General features: G+C 44.5%; 1 protein-coding gene across 2 annotated transcripts in view; it reads right to left on the reverse strand.

The window, feature by feature from the left end:
* Window positions 1-582: 582 nt before the first annotated feature.
* The window catches only part of PALS1 (protein associated with LIN7 1, MAGUK p55 family member), a 62,626-nt gene continuing 40,426 nt past the window's right edge, over window positions 583-22,782 (reverse strand). For both annotated transcript variants that reach the window (XM_066608699.1, XM_066608700.1), the window contains exons 8-14: window positions 20,645-20,828; window positions 20,375-20,446; window positions 15,513-15,584; window positions 14,156-14,323; window positions 11,646-11,848; window positions 8,698-8,808; window positions 583-7,285 (exon numbers count right to left, since the gene is read on the reverse strand). In XM_066608699.1, the coding sequence (XP_066464796.1) occupies window positions 7,109-7,285; window positions 8,698-8,808; window positions 11,646-11,848; window positions 14,156-14,323; window positions 15,513-15,584; window positions 20,375-20,446; window positions 20,645-20,828 (987 nt within the window). In that variant the 3' untranslated portion in view covers window positions 583-7,108. The remainder of the gene's footprint in view (window positions 7,286-8,697; window positions 8,809-11,645; window positions 11,849-14,155; window positions 14,324-15,512; window positions 15,585-20,374; window positions 20,447-20,644; window positions 20,829-22,782) is intronic.

Here is a 22,782-nt window from a genome sequence, read left to right on the forward strand (position 1 = left end):
GTGTCGCGGGAAGCGCGCAAGTGATTAGTGTTTTTCTCAATTAAAAAAAAAAGGGATATTCTTGTGATGTGGGCCATTGAAGGGCATGGTCACTTGTAGGGGGGGTGGGGGGAGGAAAAAGTGGCATAATTAACTTTGGGAACCAGTAAGGAAGCATTTTTATGAAAGCAGAAAAAGCAGGCATTATTACTTGTGGGGACAGAAAAGGGGCCACTATGACTCGAGGTCCACATATTGCTGAGAATTTTTTTGGGTAGGGACACCCAAGATATATAAAAAAAATATATATATTAATATTAGCAGGGGGGTACCTGAGGCTGAAAAGATTTGGAAACTCTGGTGTAGAGGAACACCCTGATGTCAATTTCTTCCTACATATTCATGAGTGGCATCCTCTAGTGCAGCGTTTCTCAACCCCCCAAACAGGTCATGTTTTTTAAGGATTTCCCCAGTGTCGCATAGGTGATGTAATTAATGTCAGCGTCTCAAGTGTTCTTATAGGATATCCTGAAAACATGACCCGTTGGGAGGCGTTGAGAAACACTGGTCTAGTGTACCCCATCTAAAAGAAAAACTCCCACATACAACAGTGCTTTTATTGAACATCTAGACCATGTTACATTTGTACATAGTTGTGCAGCTTGTGACATCTCGTCCATACACAGTGCAGATACAGGAGTGATAGAAAACCAAGGAGAAACTTGTTAAGGCTTAACGCTGTCCGATACAAGATGCCAGAACCAGGAGATATGTTCACTGCCACGAGTGCAATTAAATAGCATTATTCTGTTAGATCTCAAAACACACCCAATTCCTTAGTTAGTTTTTTATGAAACCCTCCTGTGATTAGATATTGTTACATACTTGTTCTAGCGCCCCCTGCTGTTCTTCAGCGCTGATGAGGTGGAGCCTCTTTTACTGCACCTATGCTCCTTATGTAGACGGTACCAGTAGTCATCACTCCACCGCCTCTCTACAAGAGACCCATGCGATAGGACTGGGCACTAGTGACCACCGGCTCAGACACAGTGGGTGGATGTTCAGAGAAAGAATGCAAAGACCACCAGGAGGCGCCATAACGAGTAACACTGTTAATCTGGACACGGTATATATATTTTTTATATATTAATTCCTGGGACAATCCCTACAAATATTCATATATAAGCCCCACATTGGTGCTCAGCATTGACAGTAATTTCACATTTCCAGGTCATCAATGATCATGGCGTCATCTATACTTCTGAGGAGACCGGATCATCGCAATACAATGTTTGCAGAGTAGAAAGCTTATACAATATATACAATCATTTTTTTTAAAGATCTCTGAAAATGAGAGCTGGAAGCCGATTGGTTGTGATATAATACTTTTAAATCCCCCCTCCCTTCCATTGTCTTTCCAGTCAACCCTTTGATGAATGGCATGACTCGACTATCGGTATTCAGTGTACCTACACATTCTCACTATCAAGGGTCGGTCTCCCTTGCAAAAAAAAAAAATAGAGGATACAAGCTTGTGCCACCCAAGAAGGTAAGCTATGTTGGTAATGTATACATATGCTCAAAAAATATATAAAGGGCCTACTTAAGCCTCACAGGGTAACCACAGGTCACTTGTATTCAGGGATGTCAGTCTGCCCAGTTAGGAAGCGGAAATGATTGTGAATCCGTTTCACCTGCTTTGGTGCAAATGAAAGGGACAATCAGACAACTCCCGAAATGGGAATGGAGGTGGGGGCCGCAGACAGTTCTTCTCTAGTTTGGCTATTGTCCTTGTCCCTACTGGTACATGAGGTGCTACCTGCAATCAGCTTGCATAGAAAGTGCCACACAAGGTTTACTGTGTCTCCAGCAGTCTCAGGCCATGGCAGAGCTGTAAAAGGGCACCAACCCAGCATCAGGACTGGAGGACCAGGGGAGCGCTGCCAGAACCCTACAAGTGGCCTCCAGCAGGATACTGGTTTACCACTGGCGCCCCGTTCTTCTCACAGATTAGTGTGAATTAAATGTTCCCTGTTTTGAGCAGTGTATATATATATATATATCCACACACTGTGAAACCTCTTGTAGATGGTCATTGGGGGTTGTCAGTATCTCCTGAACATGTCCCCCAGGAACCTCAACAGGGAATATCTTGACTTGTCCTAGAGAAAATCACCTGTGCAACATTAAAAAGTCCTATACCCCACAGGTCTGGTTCCTTAACCCCTTCTGGTATCGCCTGGAGGCTCTGCTTCTAGGCGCTGCAGGAAAAATGTAGCATCCAATACCATAATTGGAATGTATCAACAGAAAAGGATCCGTTATGTAAATCACATTTTTGTCTTAAAGGGGTATTCCAGGCACAGACTAACATTTTAGGATCTAATGTCCATCATCACAGTAAGCCATGCTGTAATAGGCTCCCCGGACCTGGTCTAGCTATTTTCCATCTACCGTATGTCATGTGACCCTATGCACTTCCTGACATCTTGTCCCCTTTTGCTACTTCCTCTCTTTATCCATAGCCTCCAGGATCCTGTGAGCAGTGCATGATGGGAGGACAGGGGTTGAACTGTATTACTCAGTTCAGAGTGCTGAAAGCTTCTGTCTGTCTGCTTCATCTGGCATGCTAGGTGAGGGAGGTTGGTGCTAGTAAGTTGTAGGACCTATAAGCTGTGAACACTTTATATGTAGATCTATATGATCAACTCTAGTTGAGTAACTTTGTAAATTAATTTGTATAGATGCCACGTTACAGTCTGAATAATACTCTAGAGCTGCATTCAGAATTCTGCTAGCTAATTAGAAACAGTCTACTAGCTTGTAGTCAGCCACACGCCGGACAGCTTAGTTGGTACAATGGGACAGTTTTTCTAACAACAGAGGGTCACACCAATAAAAGAAAACAAAATAATTCCCAGAGGGAATAATTCTACATCATATAGATGTATTACTTTTAGTTATTCCTTTCTCTCTGAAAATGCTCTTCAGTTGGGTCATGTGATCTCATAGTGACTCCTGGAGAGAACAGTTAGAGAAGTAATTCCCAGCGGTCACAATTTCAGTCACCAGAACTTCCTGTATGATGAAGTTACATGAACTTTACCATACAGGCTCTTAACAGGGGGGAGGTAGAAACTCCTATCACAGTGACTGCCCATAAGAGGCTCCTGTCACACAGCTCTAATGAGCTCATTCTAACTATCTACAGGCAGGATGTTGCTGGCTCTACAACCTTAATGCAGGATTACTACACAAGTGATGCATCCTACTACTCCACATTTTATGTAGATTATATGTAAACCATCATGGTGTTCAGAAGGTGAATACGCACTTATATAATGGTGCAACACAGGGGGCGCTAGTTTTCAATAAATCTAAATGGCAGAAGGCATGAAAAAAAGTATTTGAAAACAAATGAAAAAAATAAAGGACTAATGTTTGTGGTGGGGTGTACATATATTAAGGTTGTGAGCAAAGTCAAAATAAAGTAACAGAGAAGCTTCATTACACTCTGATAGGAGTCGTGTCTACATAAAGAGGTATTCTCAGCTCAGACTTTTATAATGTATCATGCTGGATCTGCCATAAAAGTCTGATAGGTGCAGGTCCCAAAATTATGGCCCACACCTTCAATTTGAATTCTGCACACAGCATAGCTACTACTGTTCCCATAACCCTCATACAAGTCATGTGGGTTGTGCAAACAGATTAGCTCCATCACCCTCAGCTGTTTGCATCATCCTGGCCACTTCATAATCAGCAGTGTTCCCATTCAGGCCATATGTGGCAGAGACGGAACAGCCCTTTAAATGTAGGATACTTTATATAGCCTCAGCATGTCTTACACTAGTGCAAATACATACAGTACAGTCCATAAGACATACTAGAAGCCTACAGTCCTCACCCCCTATCCTACGGCTGGCTACTATATACAGTTAATGGCCACTGCCTTGTCTACTACTGAACAAGGCATGTAATACATACAGTGCGGAGGCTTCTCATATCCAGTGTTTGCCGTATAAGTCCATAGATATACATTGTATTACGTGACATAATAACAACACAGGTAACATATTGATAAAAGGAGCTTCACCCCCCCCAACCAGAAACAGCACCTCTCTGGTCCATGGGCTCCATTTACCAAGAAAAGCCTGTAGACAAGAGTGATGCCATTCCTAGAAGCAAGCAGCCATATTTGCTTAAGCTCCTATAACCCACGTTAATCTAGATCTGCAGGCAATGTATTGTCCCCTTTAAGGCCGGCTGATGCTGAGGGTTGTAGTCTTCCACCAACCTCCATGATCATTGCTCTCTTCCCCATTTCTGAACACTTTCATGAACGGAATGCTAGTGCTATGGAGGGTCCCGCCTGCAATAACACTTATCTCTAATACTTCCGCTTTGCTCATTTGGCTCTGTACATGTGTCACCATTTGCTGATCACCTTTTCCTCACTGAGAGGTTTAATTACTTGTAGTTTAGAATCAAGTTGTCCTTGTTGTAAAGGAAATCATCTCCCCAAGAACCGACCGGCTATTTTTTTTCCAGTTAGTTTGTGATCTGCTAAAGCAAACAAGCAGAACTGGAGTGTAAAGCAGAGAGGAGAGTCAGATCAGTCTGAACGGCTTGTGAGAGAAGCTGAGGTTTTTCAGACTAACTTAATAAGTCACCATACATTTATTTTTTTAAATATGCAGGAAAGGCAATAATAAGCATTTTTGCGGTATGTTTTATTAGCCTATTCTGTACATTTTTCATAGACCCCCCCCCCCCACCCTATGTAGCTAGATGAAGCTTGTGCTGAAAAATCCATCTTCAGCTAACCGCATAGTTGGAGGGAGCGCCAGCTGTGCCTGCACTGCATTCCCTAGTGCAGGCACAGGGGCTTGTGGTATAATAAATGCCTGCCTTGTGTTTTATTACATTTATTACATTTATACATACACATTTCCGCCCATACTGTCCTCTCTGGACATCTGTTTTCTATATCACTGCTACCTCCGTCTTCCCAGCGCTGTGAAGAGAAGAAGCTGTCCTGTACAGACAGCTTCTCCTCACAGCGCACCCTTTCCCTGCCAGACTCCATATATTATCAGGGTCACTTTTTAGTGGCCTGAATAAAGATACATCCTATGATGTAACATTTTACACAAGAGATTCCCGTGTGCTGCCTGCCACGCTGTTTTTCCACTTAAGACTACCTTTGAAAACCTTTTTGGAGTCAGGATTTCATTTGCAAGCGAGCACCTCAGATGACCCCCTCCCCTGCATTGCATCGTATGGTGGTAGTGCTGCTGGGGGCCTTCTGTTCTAGTTATTATCAAGGTCTCGGTGCATTGGGTTGTGACATACTGTACATATTGTGACAATGTATGTCACAACCTGTTGCACCGAGCCCCTGACAATGTATGGGGTCTGCCAGGGAACAGGTGCCCTATAAGAAGGAGAAGCTGTCTGCAGCACAGGACAGCTTCTTCACTTCACACCGTCAGGGAACAGAGGCAGAAGTGATCTATAAACAAGGGATGTTATTAGAGGACACGGGGGATGCTTATATTGCAAAAATGTTAATAATTGCCTATTCTCTACATTTTTGAAAAAAAGATTTTTAAGGTGCGGTTACTTTTTTAGACTCCCATTAGACAAGGCAACTAAGCTGCAGTCACTGATCACAGTTGTGCCCTAAAAGCTGCCAACACTGAAGAACAATCAATCAAAGTGAACTTCCAGCAATCTTACAATGTACAGATGGAGGTTCATATAAGTTTCTGCTGCCGGTGTATAAATCAAATATCTGCATAAACACCCATTCACCCGACTGATACAAATAGTGTTCTTTCGGCCCTCGTCGGGCTGCTACATGTCACTTTATAATGGTATAGGCAAGCGTAATCTGCTGTGCTCTCCTATACAGCGGGCCACCACAAAACGTGCACTATGTGGCATACATCAACGTATCGTGTAAATCAGGCCACGCTGCACGGAAACGGAAAGCAAAGAGATCCCAATACAGCAGGTAACCGGCTGGTACTTACCTAATGTCCTAAAAGACATCATAAGGATATGTAGTGTGATTCTAGGGGCTCTCTGGAGCTTAGACGGGGCACATAGACTTCTATGTATTCAGCCTCTGATAGAACACGGCCCCCGAGATCACATCTCGGGACAGACTTAGCACAGGCTGTATACTAGAAAGCCTCCACATTTTCCGCTTCTGTATGACCCCTGGCTCAGGACAAGAGTGAACATGGAAGAACAACGTAACTTAGCATATTCACCTGTGAAATGGCGGAGCCCAAGTTTATTTAAAGAAAAAGAATACGTTTACATTCATTGCAACTCGTAAAACAGGAATCGCTGCTGGCATCAGATGAGACTAGAAAATGGAATGTTGGAAAGTCCTAGACCGTTAAAAACTAAGTTTCACTTCATTAAAAAATAGCGCTGCAATCTGCACCTTGCGATGTGTGATGTGTCGTGGGGGGGGGGGGGGAGGCTTAGTAAAGTATATTGCTAAAACACAATCTCTTATCTGTACATCCAGTTATGTAGGAGACATTCCCAGTGAATTTTCTTTTATACATTAAGTCACATATTACTACGCCGGAGCCACCGCTGACGGCTAACATGGGGGTCGGATACAATAGAAGAGCTGCCCAGTGGTGAGAATGGAAAAGATTTCTGTTTTTCTTATCAAATGGGGAGTTAAAAGGTTAAACCCAAACTCTGCAGTCACTCTTCCACCTACTAAAAGAAGGTTAGTGGGTGTCTGTAAACATGTCCTCCTTCCCAGGGAGGTCTCAGGCCTACAAGGTCGTGCGCCACGCTTAAAACTCACTCATTGTGCTGCAATACCTTGGCATGGATCATCCACCACAGCGACCAGACCGGTCTGATGATGGCCATGACGTCAGCCTGCACTATTAGTTGGGTCTGGGTAATGCGGCTTCTAGACTAAACCTGAATTGGTGCTTCTACATTGGGCCGAGTCTGTTGGCCGTCTTCTAGAATAACTCAAAGATACGTTGCAAAAACGGAACTAAACTGGTTCTTCAGCACTTGAATATTCAGCATGTGTATTACACCCAACCGTGACTGTCCCGGGTTTCTTACGATAGGTTTCTATTCACCGCAACCAGGAAGATGGAACCCATTGAGGCTCCGTATCCAGCTTATTGATTAGTCGCAGAAGTTCCTGATAAGCTTTGTCTAGGTCGGAGTTCACAATGGCGGTGTCAAAGTAGTGCCCATTGTTCTGCTCCATTTCTCTGGCTTTCTCGATGATGTCTCGGAGCTCCTCAGGCTACACAGGAAATAAAGAAAAGGTTACCGACAAGTAATCATCATCAGGTGGCAATGAGAATGTACAGATCACAGGGGCGGGGTCCATTAATGAGGTCAGTGTCTACAGAATAATGGGCCATTTATATGGACTGATTATTGTGCAAAATTAGTGCAGTAATTGGCACGTCTAAGTGTACAGCCATCCTGCACTATTCATTTACAGTTCATTGGTCACTCCGTTTCATCAGCATGAAAGTGATTGCTGACTTCTCTCTCATAGTTCAGATCACTGCCGTTCCCATCTAAATGGGACATTAGTATACTACTTCTGACTGGCATCTATATCATCACTTACCTCAGCCTGTGTATTAAACATAAAGCCCTTTCCAACCCAGCAAATAAAAACCATATGCCAACGTAGGACACTCTTGGCACCTGTCAGGCCTATAGGAGTCAATCAACCACCTCACCTCCTTCAGCACCTTCTGACCTTCCGCCACGTGTTCTCAATTCGGAGAGCGAAAAGGCGCTAAGGGCCCTTTTATACGGAGCGATCATCATTCAGATTCTTGCTGGATCACGGAAAACTGAATGAATCGTTCAGTGTAAATGCTGCCAGTGACTGATTGATGAACGAAAAATTCATTCACTTCTAGTTCGCCATTCAGTTTCAGCAGGTATAAAAAGCCAACGCCGATTGGCCAGTGTAAACAAGTAGTCATTCGTCTATGAAGGACTGCCCGTTTACTGTGAACGGAGGCGATCATCACTCCTGTGTGATGATCACTGGGGTGACTGTTGGGCGTTTTAGTGACCGATAATCATCCTGTGTAAAAGGCCCCTACAGACACCTCTGGCGGTGGCTCATCTCTTTCATAAGGATTGGAAATGTAGCATTAACAAGGCAGATAAAATCGCCATCCTGCTTATACAAGAAGAGCTCAAGTCCTACAGAAAAGAGTCACTCCTTTCTGATCTCGAATGGGGTCTTGAATAATGCACACACCCCTCCTGTAGGAGGTCAATATGCCCCAATAGGGATTAGGACCTATGGTTGCTGTCATGAGACAATCCCCTTTAAACACATAGTGCAAAAAGTTAGAAGAAACCGCACTCAAAGGAGCTGATCAGTACAAATGTACACGTATCAGACCATGTTCACATCGGCGTCCGAGCTTTGATTCTGGGCATCACTCGCAGATTTCCACACAAATCCCGGATTAAATATTTTGTCCGGGAAAAAGACAGACAGATGGACGGAAACCCAAATGCACCCCATTATAATCAATGGGGTCCATTCAGTGCCATTCGACAGATCTGTTCGGATTCCGTTTTCCTGCTCCCATAACGTTGATGTGAACATAGCCTAATAAAGAGCGCCGCCTGTGGTGGACTTGTACACAATCATACATGCCGCTGCCAGCTACTCACCTTCGGATTTCTACCTTCCTTGGATAGTAGCGCACGCAACCTCTCTTGCGAAGGCGGAGCAATGAATATAATATACGGCTTTAAATCGGAGTTGCGTAGTGTTTTAAGAGCCTAAATCGGGGAAAAAAGAAAGAAATTGTATTGGTTAGTATGGATATGGGATGACAAATACCTGGAGACACAGTCGCTATACAATCTGAAGCGTTCTGCTAGGGAATGAACCTGTTAATACTTTGTCAGGGAGAAACAATGTGTAGTGTAATGTGTGGTAAGGGTAAACATGCAGAAGTATCCCCCCTACATCAGCAATCTCCGGCAACAACTCCCACTCATTCCACCTCGGCTGTTTACGTTAGCAGCCATCAGACTAGGCGAAGATCTCACCGTCCAGCTGTCCTACTACAAGATCAGGAGTCTTCAAGAATTCCAGAAGACACACATTGCTGACAGTACTACACTCCCCAAAAGGGCACTTTGGGCTGACGGTGCACAACACGTTAAGGACGTTACTGGCAATACACAACCAATTATCTACGTGACCTAAAGAAAACAATCTATAGGAGTTCATGTCAAATCACAAAGCTGACAGTCATTCCCGGACTACTATTAGTGTGTGGCGGCTGAAGTGGACCACACATGTAAGCAGTCAGTCCGCCGCATCACAGAGGACCATCAGGTTAATGTACCAACAAAGGAGAGTTTGCAGGTACGCGGTCCTACAGGCACTGCTTCTAGGGTGAACTGATGCTTCACAGACGTATCGTGCAGCCGCCTTACAACTCTGACCATCTGTTTACACAGATGACCGATACCCAATCTGAGAATGACCAGGTTGTGGTTGAGGTTAAACATAAGTGACAACAAAGCTTAAGAAAGCGATGCTGGAGTGTGCACAGAGTCTGATAAAGGAGGCCGCCCCTGATGTGAAGTTACAGCGGTGGGTCGTAAGGTGCCTATAAAGCGCATTTCTGACATTTTTTTTCCCGATGATGTTCTTTATGCGGAGTAAATAATGCGTTACTTTGATAGATCGGACTTTTACGGACACAACGATACCAAATATGCATTTTTATTTAATTATGTAGATGCTATTATAAACATGGCAAAATATTATAAATATGGCATTAACCCTTTCCAATCCAATGTCGGGCCTGCCACGACAACATTATTTCCCTCCACAGCTCTGATGCCTTCTCCTCGGGGGTCCTTGATGAGGATCAGTGCAGGAGTGCATCTGCACCTGATCATCAGACACATCGGGTGCAGATGAACTCCTGCACTGATCCTCATCAAGGACCCCCGAGGAGAAGGCAGAAAAGGTTTTTAACAGCCGATAGTCACCAAGTATGGCGCAGACTCTGCTCCTAAGCCAGCTCCCTACACCCTATATGATCGCACGCGTAGATTTAAGTTATGCGGTCAGGAAGGGGGTAAACAACTGTAACAGCCAATATAAATAAAATAAACATGTATGGCTGAGCCTGCAAAACGAGTCTTCAGATGATTGAGGGTTCAACAGATGTTTGACCATCACTCTGCTTCCAGCTACGGTAATATGTATGGCATCTATAGTCATTAGGTTAGGCTGTGTTCACACCAGTCCTTTGGGATTCCGCAGCTCGGTTCCATCTTTGGAGCCAAACAGTAAAGAGTTAAGTTCCAGATTCAGCATTTGCTGCCCCAAAAGTTGCCCGATGGACCCCATTCACTGTAATGGAGTCGGTCCAGCTTTCGGCACGCCCTTCAGGATTTTATGCCAGAACAGAGCCGTGGGTGTGAATATGGCTTTACTTTAGTAAACAGATTTCAGTACCCTATATTATATTCAAGAGCCAATATCAGTGTGTAGGTTACACCCGTTTCTGTGGTGTGAACATACCTCAATAACCTTGCCTGACAATATGAGAACAGAAGTGAAGTAGTGGAAAGTTTTAGATCAGAGTATTTGCCTTTTTATACGGGCGAGTACGTCAGATCTTTGTGTGCATTCTCCAGCTGCTGCCAATTTATTATAGCTAATCATGAAGCAGATAAAAGCTGGAACAACCTACCGGCTAGAAAACCAAAGACTGCAGCAATATGTACTTTATGAATCCACCTAAACACTACCAGTGAGGAGAGGGCAGCACAAAAAGAATAGATGACCTTGTGCAGATATTACAGCCTGGAAAGATAGCGGAGGGCCTGCACCAATCCAACGGAACAGGGCATTGTTTGATGTCATGCACATTGCCAAGTACAAGAAATGTTCCCTTTTCCTTGTCCGTTTTCCAAATAAACTCAAAACGAGACTACCTTTGGAAAGCCACTTCCCTTTAGCATGCTTGCTGCAAACCTCTGCATCCCAAGTTGTTTTCAATGTCTGCCTTGTTACAGAAACAGTGAAACCTGCAGTTCCATCATCAGTAATGGTTTCTAAAAGGCTGCTAGTGTACATTACCATTGCCAGCTCCTCCAATAACCCCATTAGTACACTCCTAGACACTTGTATGGCTCAGTGTCAATGCTGCTGTAATCACAGGACTCACAAATTGTAATTCCCTTCATGGGTAAGATTTACAAGATATTTAAAGCCTTATGTCCATCTTCCTTACTACTTACCTACCAATCCATTCTTGCAGCTAATCTCAGCAGGGAGAAAGTAAAGGGCTGAAGTAATTCTAGCTTGCTATATAGAAGAAAGCAACTTACTGCTCCCTGTTATTAGGCCATCTTCAGTGTGATTACACATGATGTCCAAAAGAATATGTCCGTGATAATTGCAATCATAAACCTCCATGTTTGAGAACCTCCAGAAACATTAACATACATGTATAGACGATACAATCAGATCTTTTTTTTACATTGTAGAGTTCACATAGGGAATATCATACTAAAACCTGTCACGTGAAAGCAGTGCAAGTCATTTTCCCTTCCAGAAACCCTTTGTGCTTGTACTGCTACCTCACCTGCGTGTGAAGACTTAAAAGGCAGATCTTGCCAGAATTAATGACTTGTCGCACAGAGTCCACGCTGGTGCCGTAGAGGTTTTTCTCATACTCCCCGTATTCAATGAACTTGCCAGAAGCGATGTCTGCCTCAAATGTTTGTCTGGAGACGAAGTGATAGTCCCTGCTAGCCACTTCATTATCCCGTCTACTCCGAGTAGTATCTACATGGAGAAGAACAAATAGATATCTGTGAATATGGCTCCAACTATACAAGTATCATACGGTAAATAGTTTTAATAGATATTTGTAATGGGTTGCTTTTACTCTATGACATCTGATAGGTTTAAGATTAAAGGTACTTTTACGCACAACGACAATCGCTCAAAATTTGCTCAAAAGCCATCTTTTGAACGATCATCATTGTGTGTAAATGTGTGCCCATCGTGCACTTTTCGTCCATCGCTGACTTCGGGTCCGCATGAAATGCTCGTCCCTCAGGACGATAAGATAAGACGGACCGCATGCAGAGTTCTCCGTGGGCAGCGCTGATAACATTCTTTAACAGCTGTCCTGATGGAGAATAGTGAAGTATTTAAAGAACAGACCACCCGCTGTTCTCTAAATACATGCACATTAAGTACTGAAGGGCTGATTAGCCCATTAGTACCTATGCAAAATGTTGGCTCAAAACTGTCAGTTTCTGACAAATTTTGAGCGATCACCTGTGTGTGTAAATGCACCTTAAGAGGAAAAAAAAGAAGAATCAACAAATATATAGCTTCATTTGCATCATTAAGTTTCAGGCGGTCATTAAGTTTAATGACATTGACATCTATTGGAGCCATTAAGGCTTCCTTGTCTACTAGATAGAATAGCAAACTGGCATCACAGAAATCCCACTGTGCCTGCAATTATAACTCATGTCCATTCAAGAGAAAACATGATGAACCAGACTCCTTCATTGCTGGTATATGCACAACTGCAAAGTCGTACAAGTGAAAGAATGACAAAATGGGGTAAAAAGAAGGGGTGGAGAACAAAGGGGGACAAAACAAGGAAACTAATGTAACAAAGTACACTCAACATTGAAAATTGCAAGACAAAGAAGAAAAAGTCATGGAATTATGGAAAATCGCAGAATTGACACTTATTAATGATATACAAATGATTTATTCAGTATCGAGCATTAGCGCCATACATGCATTTGAACACCGTGGCATGCTATCAGTGAGGTTTTAGAATGATGAAACTATACCTCTGCAGCGCCACCTATTGGAAGGAAGCATTCCTGCAAGTCAACGTTTTCAGACAAGACTTCTAACAATGACTGGGAATTGCAAGCCAAAGCTAGAATCCATACACAGACAGCTGTTTCACGGCGATTGCCCTTCTTCAGTGTGTAGTACGTTTCTGGCTTGGTTAGTGAGAGGCCTATAGATGTGGGTCAGGAAGGGTATTGTTTCTGGGAAATATGCAAAAGGAACAATTGACAATACCTCTGCAGCACCATTCCCAGTCATTGTTATAAGACTTGTTTTTTAAAAGTCCAACATTGACTCGCAGGAATTCTGCCTTCCAATAGGTGGCGCTGCAGAGATATTGTTCCATCTTACCACTTGCATATTTCCTAGAGGAGTATGAATGGCCTTAAGTCTCCTCACTCATTCACCTTCTAGGTGCTCTCCCTAAGGAAAAACCGATCCCTTTCCTGACCCCTATCAGTGATGTTCCTATTGGTTGTCTAAGGAATGTTCGGCCACATGAATACACTTTGGCATGCAAATCATCAAGACGATCTGCTCTGCCGACAGCTCCCTTTGCAATTGCTGACCGACGATGTCCCAGACGTGCTCAATGGGAGACAAGACTGGAGGCACTCTGCAGGCCGTGGTAGCATTTTTAGGTGATGCGACTGCTGACAGTCACACGAGTAACATGCGGCCTGGCGGTGTCGTGCTGAAAACCGTCTCCTGGGAAACTTTGGAGAAATGGTCATACGTCCTGAAAGGCTGGAGTTGGGAATACTCCTTTGAAAGGCCAGATAACCCAGCACTACTAGATAAGGCCGCATAGCCCCACTATGCACACAGACATCGCTGTTCTCCACAGCAGGGCTGTTCTCCCCAATAATGTGACATTTCCTGACCATTAACTCCCATTCATTGCAACTCCCATACAGCGCCCACACCCTGCTGCATCACCCATACAAATAACTTCACACCAGTTGCAGGATCAAAGTCAGAAACAATATTTTTGGGGAAGGTTGTAATTGGGAAAGGGGCGAGTCTTCCTTCAGAAAGAATCAGCCTGCGACGAGTCATCCATGTTGTAACAGAAACCGGGATAACGAGTTTGAGAGTAAAGCAATTACGTCAGCAGGTAAGTGTAGCAACACCATCACTCCTAGAAGGACTCGCTGAACCTTCCAGCAGTTTTCTCTGACAAGTGCCTGATCTAGTGTGACTTCACCTTTCCTCTAATAGATCTGACACCATCAACGCTGGCAGAGGTGGGCGCAGGATACTCACGGGGGACGGCGGCGGCAAACCGGTCAGCCTCGCCATTCATTAAGCGCAGCCGCAGCTCATTCTGCCCACAGTTCTGCGGCCCTATCAAAACAATAGGCCGCTTCCGGTTTGCAGGCTGGTGATAGAGAGACATTTCTTCGTAGGTCAGGATCTCTTCGTTATCGTAATCTAGAGGAATTAGTATGCAGTAAATTAATACACAGATGTAGCACAGACTACCGAAAAGCACAAAGTCATAGGGAAACAGATTTGACCGCACCAGATTCTCCAGCTGCACGCTATGTATTAGTATGCATCATTAGTCAAAGACACTACACCGACTTTGGTTAACCAGTGCTGCTCATGTGACCAGCGCGGGCCGCTCAAAGCAGCATGTAGGGTCTTAGACAAGGCATACTAATGCACAGGGTCCATCAGGTAGTCACAGAGGTGGTGCGGCCATCTTTCTTTGTCCAAGACTGGAGGGTCATTTTAAGGTTTATACATAAAGTGCTTTGCAGGGAAACTATAGCATATTAGAAGCCTACTACAGGAGGGGTGGAGGGTCTGCTTCAAGAACCTAAACATGCAGGGTGCAGTCGCATCTCTTCATGCCCTGAAAATCTGTGGTGGTCTGATATCCCCCGACTCAACCAAAGGTCATCTCACATCTATCTTCTGACATATTAAATGGCCACTAGTCCTTCAGCTCCGCACATACCAAATACCAGGTTTCACTAGTGATTTTGACATGTACGGCCCAGATTCCTCTATTGCACTAAGAATAAGGAATCACTTTTGAAAAATGTCAATTCTTTACTTAAAGTGGTATTCCCATCAATGCCAGTTATCCCCTATCCACAGGACAGGAAAAAACTTGCTGATTGGTGGGGACCCACTAATTCCATGATTTCAGCCCTGACAAGTCCCGAAGTGCGGGCAGCAGAGGCCAGGCATGCATACCTACCTCTCCATTCACTTCAATGGGACTGATTGTCGGAGAAAGCCAAATTCAAGCACATGGCCATCTCTGACAGTCCCAAAGAAGTGAAGGAAACAGAGATCTCTGCTGCCCCGGACTCAGGAAATGCTGAGACCAAAATCTCAGGATCGGTGGGGGGCCCAGTAGTTTCTATAGATAGGGGATAAACTGTTACAGTGGCAATAACCCTGGGATTTTACATTGATGACCAATCCTAAGAATAAGCAACTAATGTAAAATTCCAGAAGAAACCCTTTAGGTTGTCCAAGTGTGTGTACACAATAGTGATCCTGCATTCCGGGTATCTGCGCCCTTCTGGTAACGGCCAACGTGTCACTGGCATAAGTGCTCATCTCAATATTAGTGGCTTCCCATGCTGTATTCCCGGATACATACCATCATTTTTATTCGCATTATATAATATTTTTTTCCTCTTTTTCTTGTTTTTCTTTGCACACCACAATTTCCCTGTAAAAGAAGAGAGGTTGTAATTGGCGACTATTATCACTGCAGGCAGTAATCCTAATGCCTCCACCACAGTACAACTAAGAACGTTACTCTGACGAATCCACAGAAACAAGAGCCGGCTCTTCTTTTTTTGTTTCTGAGCAGCAATTGTTAAAGGGATTTTCCAGGAACTCTGATACTGCCGACCTATCTTTAGGATGCGTCATCAATATCAATTAATGGGGGTCCGACTCACAGCACCCCCACTGATCAGCTGTCTGAAAGGGCTGCGACGTTCAGGTGAATGTTGTGGCCTTTTCATTATACGCCAGGCACAGCGCCGTACAATGCACAGTGGTGGAGCAGGATACCGCAGCTCAAACCCATTCACTGGAATGGGACCGAGTTGCAGAAAGGCTGCAAGACTAATAGATGTGATGTGAAGTCGCAGGTCAGAAAAGTGTCGGAAGTGTGACTCCCACCAATCTGATGTCGATGACTATCCGTGTACGCTTAGGTTTTTTCACAGTTAAATGCAAAGTAATACTAGAATAAAAAATAACGACACTCAAATGACATGCAAAACTGTTTAAAAATCGCACAGAATTGGACATGCTTGTCGAAATAAGCCCTTAAAGGATCGAAGGGAGTGGAAACTTTGTGAAGAGGAGACCAAAGTGGTCTCCATTTCACACATTAAACCCTATGGTTCTGGCTAGGGTACCATCTCCATATCGTTTTTGGCATGCGAGATAGAACCCTGTAAGAGAGAGCAGAGGAAATGAAAGTGTTAAAAGAACCAACCGACTCGTCTCATTCCACGCTGGTTACTCTCAGGGGAAGTAGCATGGAGCAGAACAAACTGCTGATGGAGAGCTGGACAAGACGCCTTCTCCCCCACAGAAAGCAACCATTACAAGAAGAAGAAATGAGGATGAAAGTAACTGATTACTCATCTCCTGGGAACATTATCAAGGAAACTTTGCTGTACTGTTCACCGTTAAGATGTTTCTTCACATATCGGATGCGGGCTGTAAGTTCATGGCCAGGACAGAGCAAGGTCACGGGCTACATAGCGATCTTTGGTCACATGACCCCTGTCACGGTGTAGCCCCAGCCTAAAGGTGTAAACAATGGGACTGATTGTAGGGATGTGTTAATTCTTTATGGCACTTTTGTTCACACAACCTAAACTATGTTGATTATCTTGCACAGAAAGTAAGGTGCGTATAAACAAGGAACCCTAAGGCTGGGTTCACACAGGGCGGATTTGCCGCGGAGTTTCGCAGCGGCAAATCCGCCTGCGGCCGCTAATCTCGGGATTAGCCAGCCATGTGGACGAGATTTCTCAGAAATCTCATCCCCACGGGACGGCCAATCCGCTGCGGTAAGTCAGGCTGGAACCGCAGCCGCGGCTTCAGAAGATGCAGCATGTCTATTTATCTTTTCTTTCCGCCACGCTCTCCTCTATGGGAGCGCCGGCCGCAGCAGAAGAGCGAGCAGCCGGGCCACTTCAAAGCCGCTGCGGGTTTTTCGGCGGCGGTTCTCCCGGCGAGAATCTCGCGGTTTTTGCTGCGGCCAAACCGCGGGATTTTCGTCGGGAATACGTCCAGTGTGAACCCAGCCTTATGTTTGACAGCTGCGCTATTATTAAAGGGGCTATCAGGGAAATGAAAGATAAAAAACCATGGCTGCCATCCCTGGGGCCTCTAACAAACCAATCAGGCTAAACCAGCAGTGTGGCGTTAGACCCTATAGTTCTAGATTGGCGAGTAATAAACGCCGTACATACACAATTATATTGCGTATCTGTGGCATCTATATGCAATGTTGCAAAACGACAGACTGGGAAATTAAGAAAAAACAAAAACACGAAAAAACGTCAGACTGCGTATGACAGCGGACATGATACGCTGCTGCGTGCAGCGAAGAAAAAATGCAGAGATACTCCGGTTCACACAGCAGTAAACCGCTGCCGTATACACGCCCGGTACAACCACCTATACTAGCTATCTGATGGCCACTCTAAGCCACCCCTTCCACCTGGGACAGTGTAGATGCGACAGAGAACAACGCTCTTGGACTGACAGTTTGAAGTCCACCCACTTAAGGACATGATTTTTGGGCTATGCAGCCTATAGAACTGACCCTTTTTGGCGTTTCGAGTGCTGTATAAGAGGATTTCTTGTAGTCACAAACAGAGGAGAAGGCGCAGGGACATGTATGTAAGCAGAAGTGCTGCAGGGTGTTATGGCTGCAGGACAGCAGCCGGCACGGCAGGCTAAGCAGAGGTGCCACGGAGTGCTGAAGCCAGGTAGCCAATAGGAGCTGCTGGGAGGACAGCAGGGTCCTCAGGAGGACAAAATAGAGACTGACCAGCGCTGCAGAGGGAGTATTATAGAACTGCAACAGCCTACAGTGAAGATGCCACAAAAGTCGCAATAAAGTGCAAAATAGAAAGCCGACGGTGAGTCTACAACCCTAAGGAGGATTGTCTAGACAACCACTAAGATCATTGGGAATCAAGGTCAAGGAATGCTTCCGATCCCAGATTAGCCGGCTGAAGCAAGTACTATCACATAACATTCGTAAGTGAAGCCGGCCTCGTTAACAGCCAATGTGCACACCAGTAAGGCCATGAGAGTTAGCCAGTAGGTCTGCTGTGAGGATTTGAACACTAGTTACTTGGACCGCAGTAATCAAACTGGGGCTGGAACGGTTAGGAAAGGACTATTTGGACATCCTCGGGAATTGGGCCTGGATATTTATAGTTAAGCGTTAGGGTTCCAAAATCCACAAACAGCGGAAGGTTATCGCTTTATTAACGAGCTGCGTACACTGAACGGTCATCGTCCACTTCATTATCCTGTGACTATGTATCGCAATGTAATGATTACTGCATAGAGTGGGAAATTATTATTTCCTAGTGTGCCAATAGTAATATTTCCAAATCCTGGCCAGCCGCAGTTAGGACCAGGTAACAGTATTGTAAAAGTTGATTAGTTTCCTTCATATCCCAACATTGTTCTTTAATAGTCATTTCTAAATTAAAAATAGAGTTTTGTAACTCCGTCTGCTGCATCGTATCCTGGAATCTGCATCATGACCATCACCTGCAACACAATACTGCTCACATGGGTCTTATCTCAGGACTTCCGCTCTACTGGTGGATTAAAGACAGGTTTACTGTCTAGCTACATAATTATGACAGTAACTCACACAACAAGAACACTGCGGACTCTGAAAACAAAGTTCTCAATGATTTACAAGTTTACTTGCGTCCTTGAAGATAATGAGTAACAAAACATATTACAAAAGGTTCACAGTAAAAGAATAAGAGTCCACCCAGGTCACAGAGCAAAGAATGCCAATCAGCCCAAGGTTCTTGGTGTATACGCCAACAGGCATTATTACAGGACAGCCTTGGCGGAATGTGTTGGGTCCGGAATCAAATTGTTGCCGCTGTTTCTCAATTCAAAGCTTCACTTGTAGGGCGATGGAACAATGAAGAACTACAGCTTTTAGACCACTGCTTATGGCATATCAACTACAAAAGTGCAATCTCTCTTAGTTATTAAATGGGAAAATAGGACTCCCTCAAGGGCAGAAGCCAAGGTGGGTCTCAAGCCCCTCCCTGAGCATTGATTTAACCCCTTGAGTGGCGGGTTTCCTACCACCCTGTCGTGCCCACCAGGGCAGGTTTTTTAAAATGGTCTAATCATTGAATTTCAACTAATTTTGCAGTTCCGTCTCAAGAGCCATAACTTTTTCATTTTTCCATTGACATGGCCCTATAAGGGCTTGCTTTTTGCGGGACAAGTTGTGATTTTTTAAACAGGGGGGAGTAAAAAAAGAAAAAGAAATGGGGCAAAAAGAACAAAAGGGGCCATGTCATTAAGGGGTTAAATAATGCATTACTTCCTTCTCTGGGTCATTACGACACACGGATACCACATGTGTGATTGTATTTTTGATTTTTTACAAAGTAAAGGGAGACAAGTGTTTTTATTATTTTGTTTTATAATTTTTTAACTTTCTTTTTTTTTTTTCCTTTTGTCCCTTTAGGGGATTTCCACAGGGACCCATTAGGACCCCTGATCACATTCCGGGGGTCTGATGGTGACAGCCCTTTACATGCTGTAGTGACAGCCCTTTACATACTGCAGTCACAGACTGCAGCATGTAAAGGGTTAACACAGCAGAGATCAGAGGTTTTCTCTGATGTCTGCTGTAAGAGCTGGTACCTAGCTGTCCTCTGACAGCCAAGCACCAAGCTCTCCCTGCCACAGAGACCATCGGCTTGCTTCTGACAAGCCGATGGTCTCTATGGCAACCTGTAAACAAAGCAGGAGATTGCCGGTATATCGGCAATATCTTCTGCTGGTTTTTCAAAGCCCTTGCTTTGTTCTCTGTGGGTCTGTGCAGGCAGAGCACACTGTCACAGCTTGTGGCATTGTGCTCTGCAGCTCCCATAGTGATACATAGCCTGGAAATCTTCCGGGCTATGTTGCTATGAGCAGTGGAGCTCGTCCCGGAAAATTTCCGGGCGTGCCACTCAAGGGGTTAAAGGGGTATTCCCATATCATTAGGATATGCCATCACTTTCGACCATTAGACCCCCACAATCCAGACAATGAAGGGGGGGGGGGGGGGGTAGCAGTGATTATTTCCTACTGCAGCCGCTTCTAAGTTTGCCCTGCTCAGTGGTGCAAGGAACAGCAGCATGGCCACGTTTTTATTAACTTTTCTGTCATTTTACATCATAAACCCCGTTACACCACATTGACCCGTTGATATATCTTAAAGCCTACCTGACTTTTCAGGCTCCTTATCCTCTTCTATAGTTTGCTTCATTGCCTCACGTTGCTGCTGAAAACTTTTTCCTTTGGAAATAAAATAAATAAAAATTCAGAACCAGTTACTATAAGATGAGAATTACAAAATTGCTAAAACAAAAATGCATGCAGCCCACCTATAATAATCGCTATTGAAAGCTCGCTTTATAATCTGCTTCGAGATCATTAATTACTAATTGGCATGCACGCACCATTCAGGAGTAGAGACTGGAAGCCAATCATTACCTGGCACAAGGCCTGCAAGAGGCTGATTGTCTTCATCTCCGTCTCTATACGCCTGCCACCAATTGGGGTCGTCTTGGCTGATGATGTGGAGAATGTCTCCTTTCTGGAAGGAAAGACCCAATTCCCTACATGGGACATATGGATCATCTGTAGGGTCGTAATCAAAGTGTGCCTTCACATGTACCTGGAGAGGAGGATTAGGGAATATACAATTAGATCCTGGATGCATTTAACAAATGGTGACTGTGAAATATGAACGCCTCCCTACAGGACTATAATGTGAAGATGGAAGGAGCCTCGGTTAATTATCAGCACATTAGGAGTTAAGAGGATCAGGGAACTATTTTAAGGTTAAGAGTGACGAACGCTAATACAGCGATAGTCACTGCGAAAACTTGCAAGGAAGTCAAATGGCAAACAGGCAGCACAATACAGGGAGAGCCAAGAAGAAGGGGTTAAAAGGGAAGCAGATTTCTTCATAGATGAATTGTTCTGACTGATGAATGCCATGACAAGACAGAACCCTACAAGTGTAATGCACCTCATAGATGTGGCCGATTGATCTTAAATTCTTTATTTTCACCCTTTCAATTTCCATACATTACCATTTTACTGCATTTCTGCAATCACAGCACGTATATTGTAACATTTCCAACAACTATAGGACGGATATCACAATTCCGTGAATAACAGAGAGAACCGTATGAAAGCGGAGAACTTCAGGGGGCCCAAAAACTCTAAACTCTCTACTGTCTAGCATTTAACCATATCATGGGTCACCGGTATAAATCTCAACCTGCTGTCCTTCTGCTCTTTTCACATAAACACATGACACATAGGGAATTACATAGGGGGAGAGCCTGTACCAAGATCAGGTGCTATTTAATTGTCTGTACTCTTCCGTGTTCTGAAATTCTATCCAGTGGAACCAAGCTTTTACAAATTTTTCCTGTGTACCTTTGAGTGAAGCCGTGAGGTCCTCCATCTCCATGATCCAGTTTACTGCATTGAGCCACATCTTGATAGTGGATGGAGAACTCTGTTTCCAGAGTCTAGGAATGCAAGATCTCGCCACTCCTATCAAATGTCGCACCACGAACCTATTCTGTCGATTTTGGGATATGGCAGTGATGTAGAGGGAAAAGGGCCAGTTATTTCGGCGGGGTCTGTTGTGTGAACCTAGAGGTAATTGGCCACATGTCCGACCAGAAGTCCGCCAGCACTTGACAGTCCCAGAATACATGTAACAACGTCCCTCGTTCGGTCCCACATCTCCAACACAGAGGGGTGGCCAAGGGGAACAGCTTGTGTAGACGGGAGGGCACCCTGTACCAGCGTGTGAGAATCTTGTATCCAACCTCCTGTATCTGACTAGATATGGAAGCTGAGTGCGTCACCTCATAAATTTTTTCCTTCTCCTCTAAACTGAATGTGATATTGAGGGCTTTTTCCCCATTTCTGAATGAAATTTGGTGGCGTGGCCTCTATGTGCGAGTTTAGAATACTGTACATTCAGGATAGCGTGTGCCTAGATGGTCCTTCTTCGCTACATGCCGATTCGAATTGCGTCTTCGGGTGAGAGAATAACAGTGGATGGCGAAGGGACCTCTCAGTTGCACGGTGTGCCAAAATGGGGGCTGCGTCTGGCCCGTTGTGTCCCGATTCATTGTCCGTCCACCAGTGGCCTTCATGCAGAAAGTGACCTGCTCTGAATCTACCCTCCTTGATCTGCTTTCGGAATATTTCGCTCTCATTGCCCGGGGGAAATTCCGGATTGCCTAAAATCGGGAACATTGGGGGAAGGTCTGGGGGGATATGCCTGTCCCTGGTGGCCCCATTGATAACACTAGGCCACCCAAAACAAGGCATCTCCACCATCCTGGAATCAATGACAGAGGATATACAGCGACGTGTCTGGGCAGAAGTGGACTACCGACTTGACATCTGCAAGGTGCATTAAAAACTTGAAGCTATCTCTTCATGTCAGTCTGGCTGTTGGAAGTCAGTTTAAGTATGACTAAATCTGCTTAACTTTTTTTTTAATTTTTTTAATCACCTTGTACATTATATGATTTCAGAGATCAAATCAAAAGGAAGCGTCATTAAAGGGGTTCTACCGCTATAGTAAGTGACGGTAT

Source organism: Eleutherodactylus coqui, chromosome 6 (assembly GCF_035609145.1).
Source record: "Eleutherodactylus coqui strain aEleCoq1 chromosome 6, aEleCoq1.hap1, whole genome shotgun sequence".
Lineage (NCBI taxonomy): Eukaryota > Metazoa > Chordata > Amphibia > Anura > Eleutherodactylidae > Eleutherodactylus > Eleutherodactylus coqui.